The following is a 21,647-nucleotide window of genomic DNA, read 5'->3' as shown; positions in this document are numbered from 1 at the left end:
CTTAATGCAATAGCTTGGAGGGGAATATTATCAGTAAAAGATAACTTCAATTTCTTGCTGTGAATTTCTTCTTCAGCCAACTGTTGTATTTCAAAATTTACCCTTTTATATTTAGTGGAAGAAAGTAAGTCATATATTTTTGGAACAAAATGAAGATGAGTAAATTAAATATTTTATTGGATTCTAAATTATGACAAAATTCATCAGCTGAAAGGTTATGATTTAGGAATATTATGATCTTGGTCACACACTTCACTGTGATCTCCAGTCCTGTTAAGAGTTTCCAACACATGCAAAGCCTTGATCAAGGACTCTTGTTTGTTGTCCTTTTTTACTGCATTTTTTGGGTAGAAAACATCCCTGTAAATAAGCCTTCAATGGCCCTTTACGGGCACACTATAGGGCTAGCCTAAGGGCCCCCAGCGGGCTGCCAGTGCAGGGCCTCTTAGATTTTGCTCATTGGCAAAATGTTGGGCCCTTAGTGCTGGCCCTGCATGGGCAGACCTCACTTAGCACACACTGTTAATCTACAACAAGGGTGTCTGTTCTGGTCCTGATCAAACACAACTGAACCAACTAATTAGGATCTGAAGGAGCACTTGATAGTTGATGGTTTCTGTAGGAAGGTAGATCTCCAGGAACAGGATGCACCTTTGATCTATAAAGGCCCCTATATACTTCAAAGGAAGTTCGTTTGAATTTTTTATTTGGTTGCAAAAAGAAGTTTGAAAAGGCTGAGCGATGGTATACTGTTTCCGAACATTCCAACACCCCTGTGCTGCTGGAGGGGGGGTATAGATTAATGTAAACATGTCGCGACGCTTGTGTGTATGCCCTAAACAGCCCTTAGGATAAAGAAGTTTATTAAAGTGTGCTTTTAGTATACTTTTAAACTAAAAACAGGAAAGTATGCTTTTAGTTTACTATATACTTCTCAGAAATGGGCTTTATGTACGTCTCATAAATATACTTTAAATAACATTTACGTATACTTGACTTATACTTACAAAAAGTCTAAATATATTTGACCTATAATAGTGCTCCTAGAATCTGTGTTTTCATTATTATACAGTAGATGGCGCTAGTACACATCTTCTGCAAAGAATTTCCAAAAAAAAAAAATTGATACTAATACATGTAGCAGGATCATCTGACATAAAACAGCATCAAAACTGTAACATTATGGAATAAAATGTTGACAGATGAAGAGGTAATAATTACAAGCTTCGGGGTGTTGATCTATTACAAGTATACTACTATAACACTGATATTTGCATACTTATTCTCTTATCTAATGTGGTAGCAATTTTGTAGAGTACAAACAATCACAAAATAAATTAGAAGAAACTGAGGCAAATTATCAGGGGTGAGCAAATGCCTAAACAAACAAACAACCCTCTAACTTCCCATTAAGAGACTAACTTGTATGTGCATCAAAATAAAGAAATCAAAATACAACCTATCAAAAACAGGAGAAAAAGGTAATGGCCGAATGGCCTACAAAAAAAAGGCACTCAACCCCTACGGCCTCATGTGTGGGTCACAAACAAACACTGAAACGTTGGGGTTCAAGTCATAAAGCTCTCCAAGCACATGTGGCTATCAGCACTCTGTTAAAGACTTAAGATCTAACAGCATTTTCACTACCATTTAACACACAGAAGCCAGCATGTCCAATCAAAGAGAGACACACACAGTGCATTGATCACAGCTAGCAACAAAAAAAGTTGAGAACAGCAAAGGAGATAACCCCCTCCAGCGAGATCCGGGGGAATTTATAGTACAGGTCCCGTCTCTGGTCCAATCACTGGCAGTCCCTCATTAAGCCTTGGACCAATCCTGTTAGAGAGGAGACAACAGGGAACACATCCACAGCATGCAATACGTCCTGGACTTAATAAAATAAACATGAAGTATACTACTTTTTGGTAAGGGACAACAATGATGAAATGAAGAAGTGTAGCCAATCTAGGTGTGAGATGGGCACCAATGGTCAGAATATTATAGACAAAAGAATAATGATAGATGAAATGAAGATGATGATCGTACAGGTGCGGATATATTTGTGCAGCTCATCTATTCGACACTGCAGTGTATTCATGTTGCTAGTGACTAGGAGATGTTATTCTCTTAACGGACCTCCACTGAATGAGAAACAAACTGGGCAAATTCGCTCGTCAAGGAGTTGGAGTTTCAGAACACACCCACTGACTGCATAAACTCCACGGACCAATGGAAACTCAAAGGGGTTTAGGAGCCAAAACGAACTCCCCCAGGACGTTTGCTGTGGTCAGCTGTTTCAAACTGTTGAAATGTTATTTTTGGTCTGATTTTGTTCGAAATTACATCTTATAAGCTCGTTCTTCGATTTCGTTTGAAGTGTATTTGGGCCTCAACAATACATCTTTTCCACTTTAAATACTTTTCAGCTACTATACTATACCTTTAGTTTTTTTTGTGGAAAATCAGTTACTATAAATCTGAAATGGATGCAATCACCACATAACTAATGTCTATACTGTCAAAAATGTACAGTAGCCAAAGGGATTTCAAATCAATGGATTTATTAAATACAAAATAGAGAACATTAAATTCAGGTTAATATCGCAACATATAGCCAAAAATGTAAATACACAAAAGTAAGAAAGCAAAGATTGTAGGATTTCATCATGTGAAAGTTGAGTGAATGTCTCATCTGTAGTAGATGTCCAAGCAGTGTCCAGAGCTGAAGTTGGCTGATAAGTAATCCAGCCTTGAGGCAATGTAGCTACATTTTGTAAATGTAAAGTGTGCTATATAAAAGCATCACATACATTCAGTCAGTCTGTTCAAGTTTTTCCTGCAGTTGCTCCAAATTAATGATGACACATTCACTCATCTAATAATAAAATAAAGGAGAATTCATGATTTATGAACATCATCTTTTCCTCAAGGCCTGTTACTTAAAAAAACAGGCAAACTGATTTATCTGCTACTTCTTTACACACACACACACACACACACACACACACACACACACACACGCACGCACGCACGCACGCACACACACACACACATGCACATATATATCATATTCAATAAGAGGTAATTTACTCATCTTCATTTTGTTCCAAAAATATATGATTTACCTTCTTCCACTAAACATAAAAGGAAACATTTTCAAATACAACAGTTGGCTGAAGAACAGCAAGACATTGAAGTCTTTGACTGATAATATTCCCCTCCAAGCTATTGCATTAAGCACATTTTGTACCTTAATTTTTCAACCTTTGACCCTACCTCGGGTAAAAATGTGTGAAGCCCTGTCTAACATCCAGTCATTCTGGTTCTGACTGGCAAACCCTTAAAAATGTGGATTTGAAAAGATGGACAAGACTCCTGAGATGCAATAAACATGTCAACTCAGTATGTTTCAAGTTTAGTTGAGCGATTCATCAAAAGTGTGTAATGTTTTGGTGTGATTACATGTTTAGCCAAAAAAATTACATTAAGTTCTTTAACTAAATCAAGGTCAAATACATTTTATTTTGGGACGCAATATTACAGTGTTCTGTATGGTCTAAGCATACTGAAAATATACATAGAGCTCTGTATACATAACACATATTGCAAAAATATAGTAAGTGCAGTATGTCAGAGTACTAGTGCAAAATTACATAACCTAGTTGTCCCAGCACTCTTGATTCTGTCCATTGTGGGGATGAATTGTGCAGCACCGCCCTCTACTGGATCTATTCATTCATACATCACTGCTGAGCTTTTCAATAAAGACAAAGCCTTTGGAAAACTGTTTAGGAAAAGAAATCCAAATCAGCCAGGTTTCATGTTACAGTGTATTAAAAGAATATTAAAAGAAAGATGCATGCAGATAAAAAGCATGCAGAGTTATACAAACATTAGCAAAATGCTGTTTAAAACTATTTTAGATGAACAGAGCCATAGCATAACACACCGTTAAATGTGTCCTTCCCAGAAGCAACTACTTTAAAGGGGTCATATGATGCGATTTCAAGTTTTTCTTTCTCTTTGGAGTGTTACAAGCTCTTGGTGCATAAATAAGATCTGTAAAGTTGCAAAGACTAAAGTCTAAAACCCAAAGAGATATTCTTTATCAAAGTTAAGATTAGTCAAAGCCCTTATAAAACGGCTCTTTCTAACACGCCCCCACATGTCTACGTCACTATGTGGGAAGATTTGAATAACACTGCCCAAATGTTCACTCAAAGACAGAAAGCATAATTTTTATTCTCGCTGTAGTATTGTTGCCACCGCCATGTTGTCCCTCACTCTGTGCAACGACAGTCTGGCACGAAACAAAGTATAAGTCATTATAATCAGTAATTATTTCCCCACTGGATGCAAAAAAGGCCTCATTTGTAACGGGTTTGATTGTTTTGTCTCGTCGCTCCAGGAGATGGCATCACAGTATGTTAAGGGGCGTAAAATTACTGTCATGCTTGAGGCATTTGTCCAATCACAATCCACTAGATAGCTGGCCAATCAGAGTACACCTTGCTTTTCAGAACGATGAGCTTTGTAAAAATCAACACGTTTAATAAAGGCAGGGCATAGGGGAGCAACAATAATGTGCATTATGTTGAAAATGTGTTTTTTGAAGCTTAAACAAAATAAACAGATTGCTTAACACCAAATACACAAAATAATGTTCTTTTTAGCAATGTCATATGACCCCTTTAATGTCAGAAGACCGAATGCATGACAAAATATCACCCACTACTGAATAAAGTCTTTCAAAATAAAGAAAAGGGAAACCAGCTGGACTGGTTTCTTTAATATCCACAGGAGGGACCTAAGAGACCATGCATCTGATTCCAGGAATGGAAGAACATGATGGAGAATCCCTTCACTGAACCATGAGGCCAGCTGTGAAAAAAAAAAATTTATATATATATACACAGTACAGACCAAAAGTTTGGACACACCTTCTCATTCAAAGAGTTTTCTTTATTTTCATGATTGTAGAGTCACACTGAAGGCATCAAGGGCTATTTGACCAAGAAGGAGAGTGATGGGGTGCTGCGCCAGATGACCTGGCCTCCACAGTCACCGGACCTGAACCCAATCCAGATGGTTTAGGGGTGAGCTGGACCGCAGACAGAAGGCAAAAGGGCCAACAAGTGCTAAGCATCTCTCGGGGAACTCCTTCAAGACTGTTGGAAGACCATTTCAGGTGACTACCTCTTGAAGCTCATCAAGAGAAAGCCAAGAGTGTGCAAAGCAGTAATCAAAGCAAAAGGTGGCTACTTTGAAGAACCTACAATATGACATATTTTCAGTTGTTTCACACTTTTTTGTTATGTATATAATTCCATATATAATTCCACATGTGTTAATTCATAGTTTTGATGCCTTCAGTGTGAATCTACAATTTTCATAGTCATGAAAATAAAGAAAACTCTTTGTGTCCAAACCTTTGGTCTGTACTGTATATATATATATATATATATATATATCCAGAATGGAAGACTCTGCTGAATGTGTGTGTGTGTGTGTGTGTGTGTGTTCATGGATTGGACTAAAAAAAGCATTGAAACTTACTTTAATGTTCAGCATATGAGGTAGCATAAAAATGTGTTGCTAGACTGAACTGACAGAAAGGATCTAGCATTGAATTGAACATCAACTGCTCAGAAGGGAACACTTGATAGAGAAACAGAGAGAGAGAGAGGGACGGAAGTTAAGTGGGAAAAAGCAAGTGAACCATGAGTTCAGTAAACAAGTGAAGTGTAATGCCAGAGAAAATGATCAACAAAGAGAAAGAAAAAAAGGAAAAAATCTCTTCCGACAAAGCTGTGCAGCCAAAAAGAGTCCTGACCAAATTACATCACGCCAGTTTTCTTTTTGTGCCTCATCCTGTTCTTTGTCATCCAACCTTTCTTCTCTTGTGTGACAACATCATCTCATTTGCATCTTTCATCCCTGAGTGACAGCTTTCCTAACCAGGGGCGCTGGACTGGGGGTAAAACCAGTACTGATTACCAGGGCCCCAAAGGAAGAGAGGGCCCTTGAAAAGTCTGGAATATATATTTTCAAGGGGATGGGGGCCCATTAGGACTGCCTATGCATAGGGCCCGGGGTCTTGTGCAGCGCCCCTGTTCATAACTATATTTATTTATAGTATTACATAGGTTTAATTCTCAAAACAATTAAAAGCTTCTCCAACATTGACTTCTTCCCGCCTAATAAAATTGCGCGCTTTGACAATTGGGCGGGAACACAAGATTAATGCGCGTGTAAAGCAAGATGATTCGCGGCACAATCAGGACTGTATTTATGTATCTGCTCCGGGAAATTTATCTTCTGCCACAATAAGCTTCGGTTTCACGTTATCCAGCCTTCACAAATAGCCTTCAGAGAGTAAATAATTTCATTTTATTAGTTTTGTATGACAGCCGCTTGCTAATTTAGCCTGAGACTTTAGAAGTCATACACCAATCATTGTGACCAAAACTTTTTTTACGTATTTACCGTATTTACGTTTGTGCGAATGAAAAGCTGAGAGGAACAGTCATAGCAATCTGTTCAATTATTGTGCTAGCGCAACAGTAAAAATGCACATAATAAATTATTTATTTATGTATTTTTTATTATTTACAGTCTCGCTTTCATTAGTGAAAAAAAAATTTAATATGACGTCTGACCAAAAGGCAATTCTTTGAAAAAAGATATATATATATATATATATATATATATATATATATATATATATATATATATATATATATATATATATATATATATATATATATATATAAACCATCTCCACGTTATGCTTACACTAAATTATTAATATTTCCTAGATAGCACACACACACGTCTGCAAGATGTCTGTTAAAGATCGCTTCATGTGGTGGACAAACATATCTGATGTCTTCAAGATGTTAGTTTACAGTCTAAATCTTAAACATCTTATAGATCAGAGGTTTTCTAAACGTGTATTTGACATCTGATAGGAAACGTCCTATTGCAGATAAGAAAAAAAAAAATATAGACATCTCCGTTACATGTTCTATCAGGGTTAGTATCTTTTTTGTAGGTAGTTTTTTTTTAAATAATTTTTTTATTAAGCTATTTATTTTGCTTGTTTTTAAGTAGTAGTAATATAAATAGTTATCATAATTACAGTAATTCTTTCTCTGTTCCCACTAGCGCCTCTTTTCAAAGGTTTGCGCCTGTTTCTGCGCAATTATTGAAGCGTCATGGATCGACTTCAGAGTCAAAGTCGCAAACTCCGCTCGGATAAAGAAAGAGGCAAAATCGCCACAGCACTTATTTAACATCCGAGGTCGTTTTTATAGGCTAAATAATGTAGCCATGTGCCCTGCGAACAAAAGCAACACACAGTTACTTCATTTCGACATATTTAAATCAAGCAGGAAAGTTTACAAAGGCTAAACAGCGGAGGAGCTCAACAAGAGCTCTTTCAACGGACAGAGACACACACGGGGGGCGGGAGGAGGAGCGGAGGGCCCATGAATTCATGAATTAAATAGTACTGAGGCGCTGAAAGTACGTATTTACATCAACAATGAAAGACAGGACTGAGACGAGAGGAGAAAGTTGTCAGAGAGAGCTGCAAACTAAACTTCTTGAGGAGTTGCACTTAAAACAAGACAAGATACCGAGGAGGATAGAGAGAGGGGGGCAGATAGACATAATTAGTCGGTAACATTTGACTCTGACTAACTTATTGCTATCAAGCCGATTATATATAGCCTAGGCTATTTTTTTTAACTTGACCGATTTTGTATAGCATATTTGCACAAATATTTAAATGTAAAGCCTATAATTGTTTTGAATTAGTACTGTTTCATATGAGTGATGAACATGATGAGAACTGCGCGGTTTGTCACTCTTCTGGAGCGGATGATGTCGACGAAGACGCAAGGAACGCGCTTCTCTCCGTCCTGAACGCTTTCACAACTTTCGCCTCGGATTGTCTCCTGAAACTGGAAAACAGCAGCGACTGTTGTGAATCACAAAGAGAGAGAGAGAGAGAGAGAACTCTGGATTCAAGTCCTCAGTGAAAAGGTAAGTGCTGAGGTAAACCTGTAACATCCTTGCTGAAGTCAGCCCTGAGGCCTGGAGGATGTGCTGAGATTGTGTTCTTTTAGGATGAAGCAGCTTTATGAAGAAACTAAACCATAAGCATCATTTATGCTACATCTGTGGAGTTTTGAATCCATGTCTCATCCTTAAATAAGTCCAATATGCATAAGATCCTTGCAATGCCAGACAGTAAATGCATCAGTGAACAAACAGGTGCATCTCTAAGATGTATAAACATATCACTGTTAAACATTAGTAGTAGGCTACACAGGAAATAAACATTATATTGTTTTTCAGATGTGATTGCGCAAATGTAATATTATGTGTTTTAATTTGCCATTTAATTTGCTAAAACGAATTAATAATGCGCATAATGTTTATTAGTTTCCATCACTCTCTTTCGAAGTTTAATATGTTTAATATTATGCAAAATAAAATTTATCTATTTATTGCCAGGTATTGGTTTTAGTATTGTGTCTGCAATGTAATGTTATCTTTTAAATATCATGATCATTTATTATAGTAGTTGTTTGATTTGAAATGATAACTTTTAGTGTGTAAAGCTTTCAAATTCAATTTACAGTTACAGTTCACTGTATTAAGTTTCATGTATGAGCTGTAGAGAGATAATATTTACTGATGCAGTGATATAAAGGAGCAGGCTGTTATCAAAATAATTGTATAGACTTTGACTGAAACACAGCATCGCATGGGTATTCTTCTCTTTTTTTGTTCATTTCAACTGATCTGATATGCTCCCCATGGCTCGTTCTGGCAAGCATCAGACCTGGGAAAGTCTTTGGGTTTCCTTTTTGGACGTTTCCTTCACCCCCCCCCCCCATTCATTTCAAAATGGTTATTTCGGAGATTTAATCTAAGCTAGCCGATGAAATAACTGATCTGCCTAGATCAGATAATTGTGCACATGTTGATCTGTTAGGAGAGTCATTTTGTTTGCAGAGTGATTTCCAGTGAATTGTAAAATAGAAAAGTCAAGTACGTTTGACTGTGACTGAGAGAATCGCACTGGATCTGAAGAGAGGAAGGTAATAGTTCGCACATCCACAGAATACTGATGAGAGTTTTAATATCGGCCTGTTTTCTGTCCATCTCTGGATGTCATTCCTTCCTTCATCTCTCTCTCTCTCTCTCACACATGAACTGCTGTATTTTTCAATGGTGGCTTTTGTCTCTTTCATCTCGTCTCTAAACAAAAGGATTCTTGTGTATACAGGACGGCCAGTGAGAAAGAAAGACATCGAGGGAGGACAGAAAGTGAGAGGAAGAGTGAGGAAAAAAACAAAGACAATTTGTAAACTCTCACAGTGAAACAACAAGGCTTCGTTTTTGCCGCTTCCTGTGAACTCATGTCCATTTTCATCAATACAATTCAATTCAAAAGTTTGGATGCACTTCCTTATTCTTAATGACTGTTTTCCACATTGCAGAATAAAAATAAAGTTATAAAATAACACACTGAAATTTGGAAATGATGACAATTTTCCTTCTCAGTAGTGTTGAATTAGTTTGCATGTATTCTAGTCAAATATTCATGTGTAGGCACAATGTATATTTGTCTACAGAGCTAATTTCATGCATTTCAAGGTCTTTGAGAGCATGAGAAGCATACATCGAATCAAGTGCCTGTCAGTGTTTGTCTGCTGTATGCACTGTATCAGTGGGCGTGTCCTGCTGGAGTTCAGAGGTCAGCTCTGTGTACACTCTGCTAATAACACGTGCCTCGGCGAGGAACCGCCTCCTCACTCTCGGCTGGCGTTAGTATTCAGAGTACAGAGATCCAGACAGATACTTATTCATTCTCTCAGTGTGAGTCCAGAGAGAGAGAGAGAGTGAGGTCAGAGAGGCGAGAGCGAATCACATCTCCCTGATACTCATTCATTTCATTTATTTATCTTATTTGATGGAGAGGGCTGAGTGAGACTAAACTACCACTAGACATTTAATCAAGAATGCAGAGAGAAAGAGAAGAGATTGAAGAGTGTGAATGAAGTTTCACCCTCTACAGTGATTCCTAGTGTATACCATAGCCAAGATATGGGTTCCTATAGTTATGTTTTTTTATGTATTAACTTCCTATTAGCTGTTTGCCCTCAAATTTACAAATGAGTCAATTGTTTGATGTCCAGTAAGTTAAAGCTATTAAGTGAACATGAACAGAATTTTACAAGTCAAATAATTTCTCAATACATATAGTTTCAAAGCAGCTTTACAGAAAATCATGATGTTAATGTTTATAATATCTTGTGTTTATAGTCACATTTAGCAGATTAGAGCTTTCAAGAAATCATTTAATCAGTGGTTAAAGCAATCAAGCAGTTGAGAGATTTGCTATATAAATAGTATATCGCGGGTATAAAGAGCTGGGCGATACATTTTGCCACAAAAAAAAAAAAAAAGTGTTTGAGCTCATTTTTGAGATTTAGTTTGATTAAAGATTTTTTTGGCGAATCTGAACACAGTTTGAGTCACTGTTGAGATTTCTGGCATCTTTTTTCCTCAGGAGAAACAATTTTCTTAATTATTGTCTTAATTTCTTTGAATCAGCTACTGTTTTGGCGATTTTTAGTGGATGTATAAAGTCAGTTCTCAAGTTCAGTAGAGAATCACATTAAGTAGCAGTATGATCCACTAACCACAAACAAAGTTACATAATACTCTTCATTCTCAATGCTACTGTACATCTATTGTTTTGTCTCTTTCTTTTGACTTACTTGAAAATTGTCTGTGCTATCTTCCTGTAATATAAAAAATATTTAACATATATAGATTATTCATAAATTAACATAATCAATATTCATATATTTATAATGAAATAACATTCAGACACTTCTAATGAATGCTCTACCAAGATAAATACCTCGTAAATGGAGAGGACAGTTCACCCCAAAATGAAAACATTATTTCCTGCAACTTGCACAACTATTTTATTGACTTTATTTTGTGGAGCATAAAATGAAAGTCAATGGGGTCCAAAGTTGTTGGTTCCCAATGTTCTTCAAAATATATTTGGTGTTCCACTGAAGTAAGACAATTTCCAGATGTTTGCTTAAAAATTGTGTTTATGTAGTCTTTCTTGAAAATAGTTGACAATTGCTATTTTGTTATCTGATGTAATGACATTCAGACATTTTAAAGAATTACTGAAGTGTCCAAATACTTTCGGGGCCACTGTAGAGTTTGACGTTTGTAGAATGTTTGTGAAGCTTAAAATGGTTCATCTATGATGGTTCGTCTCGTCTTTTATCCATCACTATTTGGTATTTACAATGTCAGAATAGTCTGTTCTCAGAGCATGATCTCTGTACTTTTTCTAGATAATGTGTGGTTTGCATACACAAAGTTTGAGCAAAAGCGCAGGCGAAGTGAAAAAGCTGGAAGCAGCATCAATAAAACAGTTTATAAAGGTGAAGGGTTAAGAAATGTCATCCTCAGTGTAAGAGAGGAATCCAGAGAATATGGAAAACATTGTGTTGTTCTTTTCATCTCTGATTCCTTCCTGCGGTTTTGTGTTTTTGGATGGTGAATAAGTTACCCTTTTCACTGCTCACCCGGGTCAGCCGAGCACTGCATGTGAGTTGGTCAGCGTTGACGACTAGCCTTTAAATGAGAAAGGGCAGCTGCTTCCACTGTGTGAATGAGGGCCATTTAATGCACTTGGGCAGCTGGTGGGCCTGAATGTAGAGTCAAAAAAGAGTAACAGACCACCAGGGTCGCCCCCAAACCTGTCCCTTTATCCCTTCCTAGCACACACAAACCTCTGGAGAGAAGGATGCACTCACGTGTCTGCGATAAAGCTACTTTGCCCATTTCAGCTTTTAGAAAAAAAGTTTTTAGATACTGCTGAGAGTCCCTAATGTGTCCCTAATGTGGCTCTCTTTAATTGGATGATGCACGTCTTTCAGATAGAGCTCAGATAGAGATAGAGCCCTCTCGCTTCCCATGTGCTATTTCTTTTAAAATGCTTCAAGACGACCTAGATTTTACAGACGGTGATAAGGTGACAGGTTTCTCACACCGAAGCCCAACTGCTGGATTGGTTATTTCATTAAGAACTTCTTTTTATGTCAGAGTAACAAGATACTAGTAGTTTCTGTAACCTAAACTGTGGCATGTATGAGTCCCGCCTGATAACATCCACTTCTGGCCAGAACAAAAATGAGGGAGATCAGTGGAATTGTGAGAAAAATATAATTGGCAATGTGAAAACAAACTGACAGATAACAACATCACAGTTCAGTGTCAGAGCAAAAACCTAACACTCAGGCAAAGAGAAGTCCAGGTTACATTTTATCCCCAACGTTGGTTGTTATTACAGTAATATATCTTAAAAATAAAAGTCAACCTGCCTTGGACTTTAATTGTAATTTACACGTTTGTAATGATATTGTGCTAAGAAGTTTCTAAAAACTGCTTTATATGGTGAATCACTTAAAAAAATACAGTGATTTATTCTATGCTTCACCAAGATACTGTAAAATGTAGACTTCATGGCATTGAACTCTAATTGTGAGAGAGTCACTTTTATGTGGGACAGTATTATCTGTTGATCATTGTCTGATCATCTCAGTGTTTTGTCATAATTGAGCATTGACCTAATTACAGACTGTCTCTTTTCCATGGAACAACCAGCCTTGTGTGCTTAAAATCTCAGCAGTCTTAAACTAGAGTTCTGAATGAAGAAAGCCTTGTCACCTGAGCATTTTAGAAACTGCTTTTGTTTGCATGTTGAACACAAACCACTATGCCATGATGAGTTTTAATGCATGAATGTTTTATGAGGCTCTTGGTTCTTAATCTCTGGTTGAAGTTCAGATCTAACCTCAGTAATAGCGGAAATTAGTGGAGATAATTTGCAGAGTTTTGTACTCAAGACATATATAATCTTTGTAAAAAAATAACAACTTTTAATTTTCCTTTTATTTATTTACCATAAATAGTGAACGTGCACATTTTAAACCAGGGGTAGCCAATCCCCTTGCAACCCTGGAGATCGAGTCTGCATGAAGTTAAAAGAAATCAAGCTACTGATTTTAAACCACCTCTCTCTTCCCTTCTAGTTATGACCTCTGCCACGCCCCCTTCTTCCCGTAGCTCCTCCCCACAGAAGGTCTGCCACTCCCAGACACAGACAGATGTTCTAAAGCCACTCCTAGGTGGAGGAGGCGGGACTCCGACAGAAAACGGACCTGCAGCATTGAGACGCCGTCGACGGGTGCTATCTAAAGATGGGCGGAGCAATGTACGTATCGAACACATTAGTGGTCGAGGGAGGCTTTACCTGCGTGACCTGTGGACGACCTTCCTGGACATGCAGTGGCGTTACAAGCTTTTTCTGTTTTCTGCCACCTTCGCTGGCACCTGGTTTGTTTTTGGAGTGCTGTGGTACATAGTGGCACTTGTGCATGGAGATTTGCTAGGTGAGGAGTAAAGAATATGTTCTTAAATAGGACCTGAATGTTAATTTAAGTAAATATTATTTTATATTGCTACCCTGTAAATTTCTTCTCTTTGGTTCTTGTCTATTCTCACTAGAGTTCGACCCTCCGTCCAACCACACACCATGTGTGATGCAGGTCCAAACCCTGACGGCAGCATTCCTTTTCTCCCTGGAATCACAAACTACGATTGGTTATGGCTTTCGCTGCATCACTGAGGAATGTCCTCTTGCTATCATTCTGCTTATTGTCCAACTTGTCATCACCATGTTGATGGAGATCTTCATCACTGGAAGCTTCCTTGCCAAGGTGCAACAGAATACTGAAAAGATGCTGAAGTTGTTTTGGTTTTACCTCAAATGTACTTTAGCAGCACTGGAATTTAGGGCTGCATGATTTGTGAATAAAAAATCAGATCACATTATTAAGAATTTTTTTCATATATTAAAATATTTTTAAATATTTATTTTGGCAGAAGATCTCAAGGAGACCCTTAATCTCTTATTTTGTTGACTTTAGCCAGTTTAGTAGCGTTTCTCATTACAAGTTTGGGAAGAAGGCTGACAAATGTTGAGTTCCCAAATGCATAAGTGGACCAAACTCACAGCAAATTCAGAGATGGATTTTGTGCGGAGCAGCATTTGGTTTGAACGAAGTCGATCCAAGGCACTGAAAACACAGGATGATCTATCATGAGCTGCTCATGTGTAAATGAACAGTGCTAAGCTTCACTCAAAATTACAACACATATATTCATTTAAATAAACCCAAGCCTTTGCAGATTGATAATCGTACTAAGCCATATTGGGATTTCATTTGTGTTAATCATGCAGCCATACTGGAACAGGATTGAACTGCAAAAATATTGTCTTAAAAATAAACAATTTTATGACCTGTACATTTGACTCAGGTCAGATCTAATAAATTGTTATGTACATTTTCATCTGGTGTATGCAGGTAGCACGGCCGAAAAAACGTGGTGAGACGGTGAAGTTCAGTCAACATGCTGTGGTCGCCAATCATGAGGGCCGACCTTGTCTTATGATCCGTGTCGCTAACTTGCGTAAGAGTCTCCTTTTAGGCTGCCAGGTAAACACATATGATGCATTAATCTTTAATTTCATGTTAATTTATATCATAACATATGTGCCACTTATCATACTGTATGTCCAATTCCTGGGATTGTTCAGATGACAGGTAAGCTGCTGCAGACGTCCCTGACTAAAGAGGGTGAGACGGTGCGTCTGGACCAGAGGAATGTAGCCTTCCAAGTGGACACATCCAGTGAGAGCCCCTTCCTCATCTTGCCCCTCACTTACTACCATGTGATTGATGACAACAGTCCAATGCGGGCCTGGGCTGCCAAAGGTATGCAAGCCTAGGAGAACTAGGAGGTTAACTAGAACATGAAAATTCTAAAATGGTGCTTGAAATCCTAAGCATAGAACCATCCCATTACAAAAAAGTATTCATTACTTTCTACTGTAAGTTGAACTGGTATCACTGTAGTGCAGATGGAAGTGCATGGTACTGGCCATGCCAAGGTCTTGGGGTCAAGCATATGCCAAATGGGTAGATGTAAAACACAAGAGGCACAGTTTCAGCAGGTGCAACCTTAGGTGTCTTGCTCTGTTGCCTCATGGACTGTTCCTTCTGGTGAATTAACCAGCAACCATCTGGTTACCAGCCTTGAGCTTGAATTACTAGATGTCACTACTCCATTTCCTCATATATGTAGAATTCAAACCCATCACCTCAAAGGAATTTAGAGATTCCTGTAGCTTAAACAGAGCATAGCTCTAGTATAGCTATGGTCATGAATTCCTTGGGAATCTAACCAATGACCACGTATACTGCAATGTAAGTTGCTTTCTATAAAAGCGTCTGCCAAATTCATGTGGGTTCAATTCCCAAGGAGTGTATGACCTTATGTTGATGTTCACTGATGTTAAATATTCAACATTTGTTGAACTGATGTTAATGCATTCCATGGGAATTGAACCCATGACCATGTGTTCCATAAATGCAATGAAAGTTGTTTTCAATAAAAAGTCTGTCAAATGCATGTTTTTTTTTTTAGTTCTTAAAAACCTACATCTAATCTTAGCTTCTTTGTGATTGTGGGGGACTGCTGAGATGGCACTGGCTATGGTGGCAGATGAAGACTGTCAGTAGGATACACCTAAGAACAGGGACAGCGTGGTTGGGCACCGACTCCCGTGGCTACAGCAGAGTTGCTTTGAGGATAGAGTGCTACACAAGAGAAACGTGAAACAGCAGTGCAGGGAGAGATGTCGAAGACACCAGAGAAGCTCTGTTTCAGCGCAGAGGTCAGACTGCAGGCAGATGGTTCAGGGAGTTTTGGCACTTTGAGTACATGCTGGTGCCCTGTTTCCACTGACACTTCACACCTGAATCAAGTGCACATGGCAGGCCAAAGTGGCTCAATTTATGTTTGCATTTTGCCTCTGTTTAATTATTCATGAGGATAAATGTGAACTAGATTTGTACATTTACTGTTTGCTTGCGCAAAACTTGCTACCATGATTTTAAGGTTTTTGGGTAGGTTGCTCAGGCATTGCTACGCATTTGCAAGAGTACTCTGGGTAGTTTTTTGAGAATTGCTAGTGGTTGCTTAATGTTCTGGGTTGTTGCTTGCTGGTCCACAACAAAATGCAATGATGCTTTTTAGTATTTATAAGATAAACACAAATGAACACCAATACAATGTTGTAATTATGAGTGGGAAAAACTTGGGGTTTTCTTTGAGTTCTATGTTTCGGATGTGAAAATGTGTCTTCCACTTACCATCTGTGAATTTGTGGTGGACAAATGTTGTCCTATTAGTCCTTGCTTCAGTTTAAGCAATAATAATATCACTCTACCAAGCAGCAACATTTAGCATCAGAATTAATCAACCAGCCATCAGCCAATGTAGCTGGTTTATCGATGCTGGTGTAATTATTTATTACAAGATACAACAAGACTAAATGTAAACAGATATCCCTTCGAATTATGCTGGGAAAAACAGACCGGACAAGCCACCAATTCACAAGGCTGGTCTGTTTTGGTGGTTTTAAGTAGATTTTGAGCTAGACAGGAATACAAGCTTAAACTAGCTGGGAATCCATTTTTTGGGAATTATTTAAATCCTTTGTGGTAAAGACTGCAAATGTTTAATTGAATTTTGTGAGGTTAAAGAACAGAAACGGATTTCACATTCTATACACAGTAAAACATAAGTTTTAGTGTGAATGGTAAAAAATGCAATAATGAACTAAGTGATGGTGGTAATGGTGTAGAGGATTGGGGTATGTTTACAAGAACTTGGGGTTTCTATTATTGGCAGATGAGCTGCATTTATTGTCTTCTAACTCCCTCCATCTCATTTGCCATCTGTTAGCACACAGTCACTTTCTTTTCAGACGTAGCTTTCCCTAGCTCTTTCTTTTATACATTCTCTCTCCTTGGCAGGAATGTGTGTATGGGAGCGTGCCAGAGTGTCTCATTAGAGGCACAAAGCAGCCCAGTTCTTGGTGCTGACATGCAGGTCATGGATCCAGTTATGGTCCCAGTCTATACCCCATGGAGGGCCCAATATATCAGACCCTCCAGTCCCCGCTTTTGCACTTGATTCAATGAATACGACTCTCATCTTGCACGTCTATGAGTTTTTCCTGTTCGTGCATATCCTTGTATATCTGTTTATGGTTTCTGATGTGCTTTTTCTCTCATCTCAATGCTTCTTTCTCATCGTGTTTGTAGTCTAGCCAGATTGCACAGTGTAATTGGTTATTTTTAATAGACCCCACTTACATCTATGCTACCTAATCCAAATTAAACTCAATGACTTCACGTTTCATCATGTCCTCCCAGAAATGACTCGGTTTTGTATGTTTACCTTAAAATTTGTATTTTTTTACAAACCTGAATATGAAGAAGAAATAGTTATTCAGGATGCTCCAATGGAAGCACATTTGCATATGAATGAAGAAAACGTGTCTGAAAGCGTGCCGCTGCATTACAGTGTAAATCTGTGTGTGCCTGAGTGGCTGTGTGTAAATGTATGTGTATGGATGTGTGCCCACAGTGCACCAGTGTGTGTGAATCTATAGTAAAAAACAAAACAAAAAACCTCCATACACCGTGTGCCAGTCTGCTGAATGTGGCATTGTGTTTGTGTAAGAGGCTGAGGAGAGGAGACACAGGCCTCTGTGGGAGCCCTGTGACCACTCAGCATAAAGCTATATGAACTGCTGAACAAGATGTTCTCTCATGAATATGTGTGTGTGTGTGTGTGTGTTTGAGTCAGAGATTGTTTTACTTGTGGTATCAAACTAGGGCTGCATGATATATATATATCGAAAACAAACATTGTGATAGGGCTGAATGCAATCATCAAATCTTGAAGGCTGCGATTTCATTTAAAAATACTGCATTTTAGCATCTTTACTGAGCCTTGGTTCATTAAAGGAGAATCGAGCTGCTTTGAGATGCTGAAATGCTGTATTATAATATGGTAATGTGTAAATGAACACCATGCCACTTCACTCTGAAACTGGCAGCGCATATGTTTATATGCAGGCAAACCATCAAACTGTAAGCTTGATGTTTTAACTTTTGAAAATGAAGAATTGAATATGCAAATATTAGTATTGAATTTTATCTTTGTACTATACAATGAAATCTTTTTTTTTTTTTTTTTGGTATTTTTATTTAATAATCACAAAATTATATTAAAAAATTATATTGATCACCCAAAATTGAAAACCCAAATTTTCACCAGTATATATATATATATATATATATATATATATATATTGCAGAAGAACAAATGATCCCATTGTCAGTTTTTTTTCTCTCCCAACAGTGTGTTAAAGAAACCTTCAAACTAAATGGAATTTCTGTCATCCTTTCCTCATTTAATTCCTTTATTCACTATATTAAGTTATATTTCACGATTGTCCCATACAAGTATCTATTTTCCTCGAACGCATTAAAGACACGGTGTGAGGCCTCATCAGATCTGCCCGCTAGTAAACACTCAATGACATCCCCTGAGGATCTTTTCACTGTGTTCTGCCATGATCAGTGTGTGAACGACACCAAAGAACATCTTTAAATGCTGATAATTAATACATGTCAGTATATTTGCATTCATTTATAATGTATATACACTGGCCCAAAACAGTTTTGAATGCTTTATGCCATTCTTAATGTTACTGTCGTTTGTCATCTTTTGGTTTAGCATTAACAATAAAACAATACAAACACATTTCTCTAAAATAAGTCATTGTGCTGTCTTTCTGTAAAATAAATTATGCTAAATTAAACATTTTATAATGTCACGCAGTGACATTTCTAAGTATGATTCAAGTGTACAGATACTTTTTTTGTGGCCACTGTAAAACACTTTTTATTTTTTTATAACTTTTTTTTTGAGCATGATCTTGCGTGTTTGTGGAAACCTCATGAAACCTCTTTTTTTTTTTGCTTCCTGGGTTAAAAAGAGAACTGGCTCTGGGTTAAAAGAGAGAGTTTTCACAGATGACAGATCTCTCGCTCTGAATGTGGGATGTTGATGCAGGTGTGTGTGTGTGTCAGTGGGTGAATGCTATTTTTGCTATGCTATGAGCCATAATTTCCTTACATAATGTCTATATATATATATATATATATTTTTTTTTTCATATTAGTACATCAAGATTAACTGAAAATGAGAAATGTTGCTTTGGCAACAAGATGAAAATAAGTTTTATTTTAGTTTTATTTGATATTTCAGTTAATGTTTATTTTATTTCAAGGAACAGAAATGTTTTTCATGGTTTTAGTTTTAGTTAGCTGAAATAAACCTGCTTAATGAACATGAAGAAAAATGAAATAAGTAGAATTAAGGTAGAAAAATAAAAGTAATAGACATCTAGATGGAGAAAGGAGAAGACTTAATGAACAGATGTTCACATTAAGTATACTTAATATCCTTTATAAAGTAAATGTGTACATGATAAATATTCTATAAATGTTCTTTGAAGAATATTGAAGAATATAAGTTCTTTTCAATAAGATAATGTAAATGAAAATAGATGAGCTCTTAAAAAAGTCCCACTCTAAATCTGTTGGATATGACACACTAGCATAAATCAGATTTCATTTGTCATACTTAAAGAAAGCCATACAGGGAATAATTGACGCTATCCTTTACTGAATTTCTGCTGTCTGTTTCACTGTGAATCATTCTTTCTAAGGTGGTGGGTGGACAGATCCAGAGCTGGCTGACTTTGAGCTGCTTGTGATCATGAGTGCTACCGTGGAGCCGACCTCGGCCACCTGCCAAGTTCGCACCTCCTACCTGCCCGATGAGATCCTGTGGGGCTATGAGTTTCCACCTGTTGTCTCCCTCTCCCCCTCTGGAAAGTATGTAGCTGATTTTACCTTCTTTGACAAGGTTGCCAAGACCAAGACCATGCCCCTTTTCAAGCAAGCCCCGCCTCCAAACAACCAGTCACCACAACATCAAGGCAATGGAGACCAACGGGCGGATGTGGAGAAGATGCGATTGGAGGAGAGTTACCGGGAGGAAAGGGGGCGGGGCAGGGGGCGTGTCCAAAAACAGCTTAGCATCCGCATTAGTAATGTCTAGAGAGCGAAATACAGATGAATGAATGAATGAAGGGGGGGATCAGATGGAGATAAATTGCTTGACTACTTGTTTGATTCAGTGTTCGCCAACTTTTGTTGATGCCACTGAGCTAACCTGTTATTCAAGGTAGCATGCCAGTAGAGTTTGCTAGCACTGAAATGCACTGGCATACAAGCATGAAACAGAGAAGATAAGAGAGCGACTATGTTTGGAATAGCACACTAACATACTACACCTGCTGTTTCTGCAGTATATAGTATGTATATACTGTGCATAGCATGCACGTGGTCTGTATGAACAGAACACATAATGATCTACTATGGGAAAATGATTGGAAAAGCATGCCTTCTCCTACATATTTGCAAAACTCCTAAAATATACTTTTACACTTACAACTCACTGCAGTTTCTGGTCACAGTAAAGAACCAACAACTTATATTCCTTTTCAAACTAATTATGATTACAAGGACAGATTATTGATTGTTAAAAGCCTATTTTCACATGGTAACTTGAACAATACTATGTTATGGGCTAATAAGTAATAGATTTTTAATGTTTGCACATAAAAATCACATAGGTCCCTAATGTGGTTTTCCTGCCATAGTAAACTTGCTGGATAGCTCACCCGGTGCAATGCGATGCAAAGCGCTGCAGTCTTCTGAAATACGAGTCATGATAAAAGAGCTCAAAGGCTTGTAGAAGCAAGATAAAATGCCATAATTTCCTCAGCAAATGTATTTTATGTCACATTTGCTTTTGTTAACACTATTGGTTGCATTTAAGCCTGGATTTAATGTAGATGATGTTATTTTCAAACACTCACCGGACATTCATTTGTGAATTATACATTACTATATGTACAATAACCAATGAAACAGAAACTTACCAGTTTCGTGTCCATCTGTTCATGTTCAGCTCAACAAACTGGACATTTCATTTCCAAACTGCTGAGACCCCCACTGGTCATTTTTACGAGTTTTTTTACTTTGCAGAAATGGCGATGCAGGCGTGTTTTTCCAAAAAGCCTGGGACGCAAATTGTGGAGAACAGAACCAGAGCACACTGTGAGGAATACGCTTCTCACAATGCAGTGCAATATTATGATTTCAGAAGCTGAGGTAATTCAGCCACGATTTGATCTTTTATTAAGCGTTACTTGCAGTGCATTCAAACGATATGTTTCTAGTGTTATGTTCAACCAGTTGAGGAACCCATTTTCCTGACTTTATTTCTTTATTATTTAAAACTCTCATCACTGCATTATGCACATCGTTTCACATGTAACTTTTAAAATATATATGCTACATATGAATGCTATTATGCTAGTGTTCCATTCCGGACATAGCTGCAATCTATAATATTCTGTGAACTCTGATGGACAATACCTGATTTCATAAACACATGGATATCTGTCTATTTTTGCTGAAGGATTATGGATTACAATGGACAAATGAAAAACAAAAATCATATTTAAACCACTT

General features: G+C 37.6%; 1 protein-coding gene across 1 annotated transcript; it reads left to right on the top strand.

Annotated features, from left to right (window-relative positions):
• Positions 1 to 7,476: 7,476 nt before the first annotated feature.
• Positions 7,477 to 20,699, top strand: LOC132100564 (ATP-sensitive inward rectifier potassium channel 10-like). The gene is made up of 6 exons (XM_059505819.1): positions 7,477 to 8,052; positions 13,149 to 13,508; positions 13,624 to 13,835; positions 14,484 to 14,615; positions 14,717 to 14,894; positions 19,772 to 20,699. The coding sequence occupies exons 2-6, from the start codon at positions 13,151 to 13,153 to the stop codon at positions 20,164 to 20,166; spliced, it is 1,275 nt and encodes a 424-aa protein (XP_059361802.1). The 5' UTR covers positions 7,477 to 8,052; positions 13,149 to 13,150; the 3' UTR covers positions 20,167 to 20,699.
• Positions 20,700 to 21,647: the final 948 nt, after the last annotated feature.

The sequence above is a fragment of the Carassius carassius genome, chromosome 2, assembly GCF_963082965.1.
Source record: "Carassius carassius chromosome 2, fCarCar2.1, whole genome shotgun sequence".
In the NCBI taxonomy this organism is placed as follows: Eukaryota; Metazoa; Chordata; class Actinopteri; order Cypriniformes; family Cyprinidae; genus Carassius; species Carassius carassius.
The sequence above is the reverse complement of the archived record's forward strand: the minus strand, read 5'-3'. Positions and strand labels throughout refer to the sequence as shown.

Coding starts and splice junctions, on each gene's coding strand:
- LOC132100564 (XM_059505819.1), top strand. CDS start 13,151: ATGACCTCTGCCACGCCCCCTTCTTCCCGTAGCTCCTCCCCACAGAAG. Junction 13,836..14,483: donor CTGGAAGCTTCCTTGCCAAG/GTGCAACAGAAT, acceptor TGGTGTATGCAG/GTAGCACGGCCGAAAAAACG. Junction 14,616..14,716: donor GTCTCCTTTTAGGCTGCCAG/GTAAACACATAT, acceptor GGGATTGTTCAG/ATGACAGGTAAGCTGCTGCA.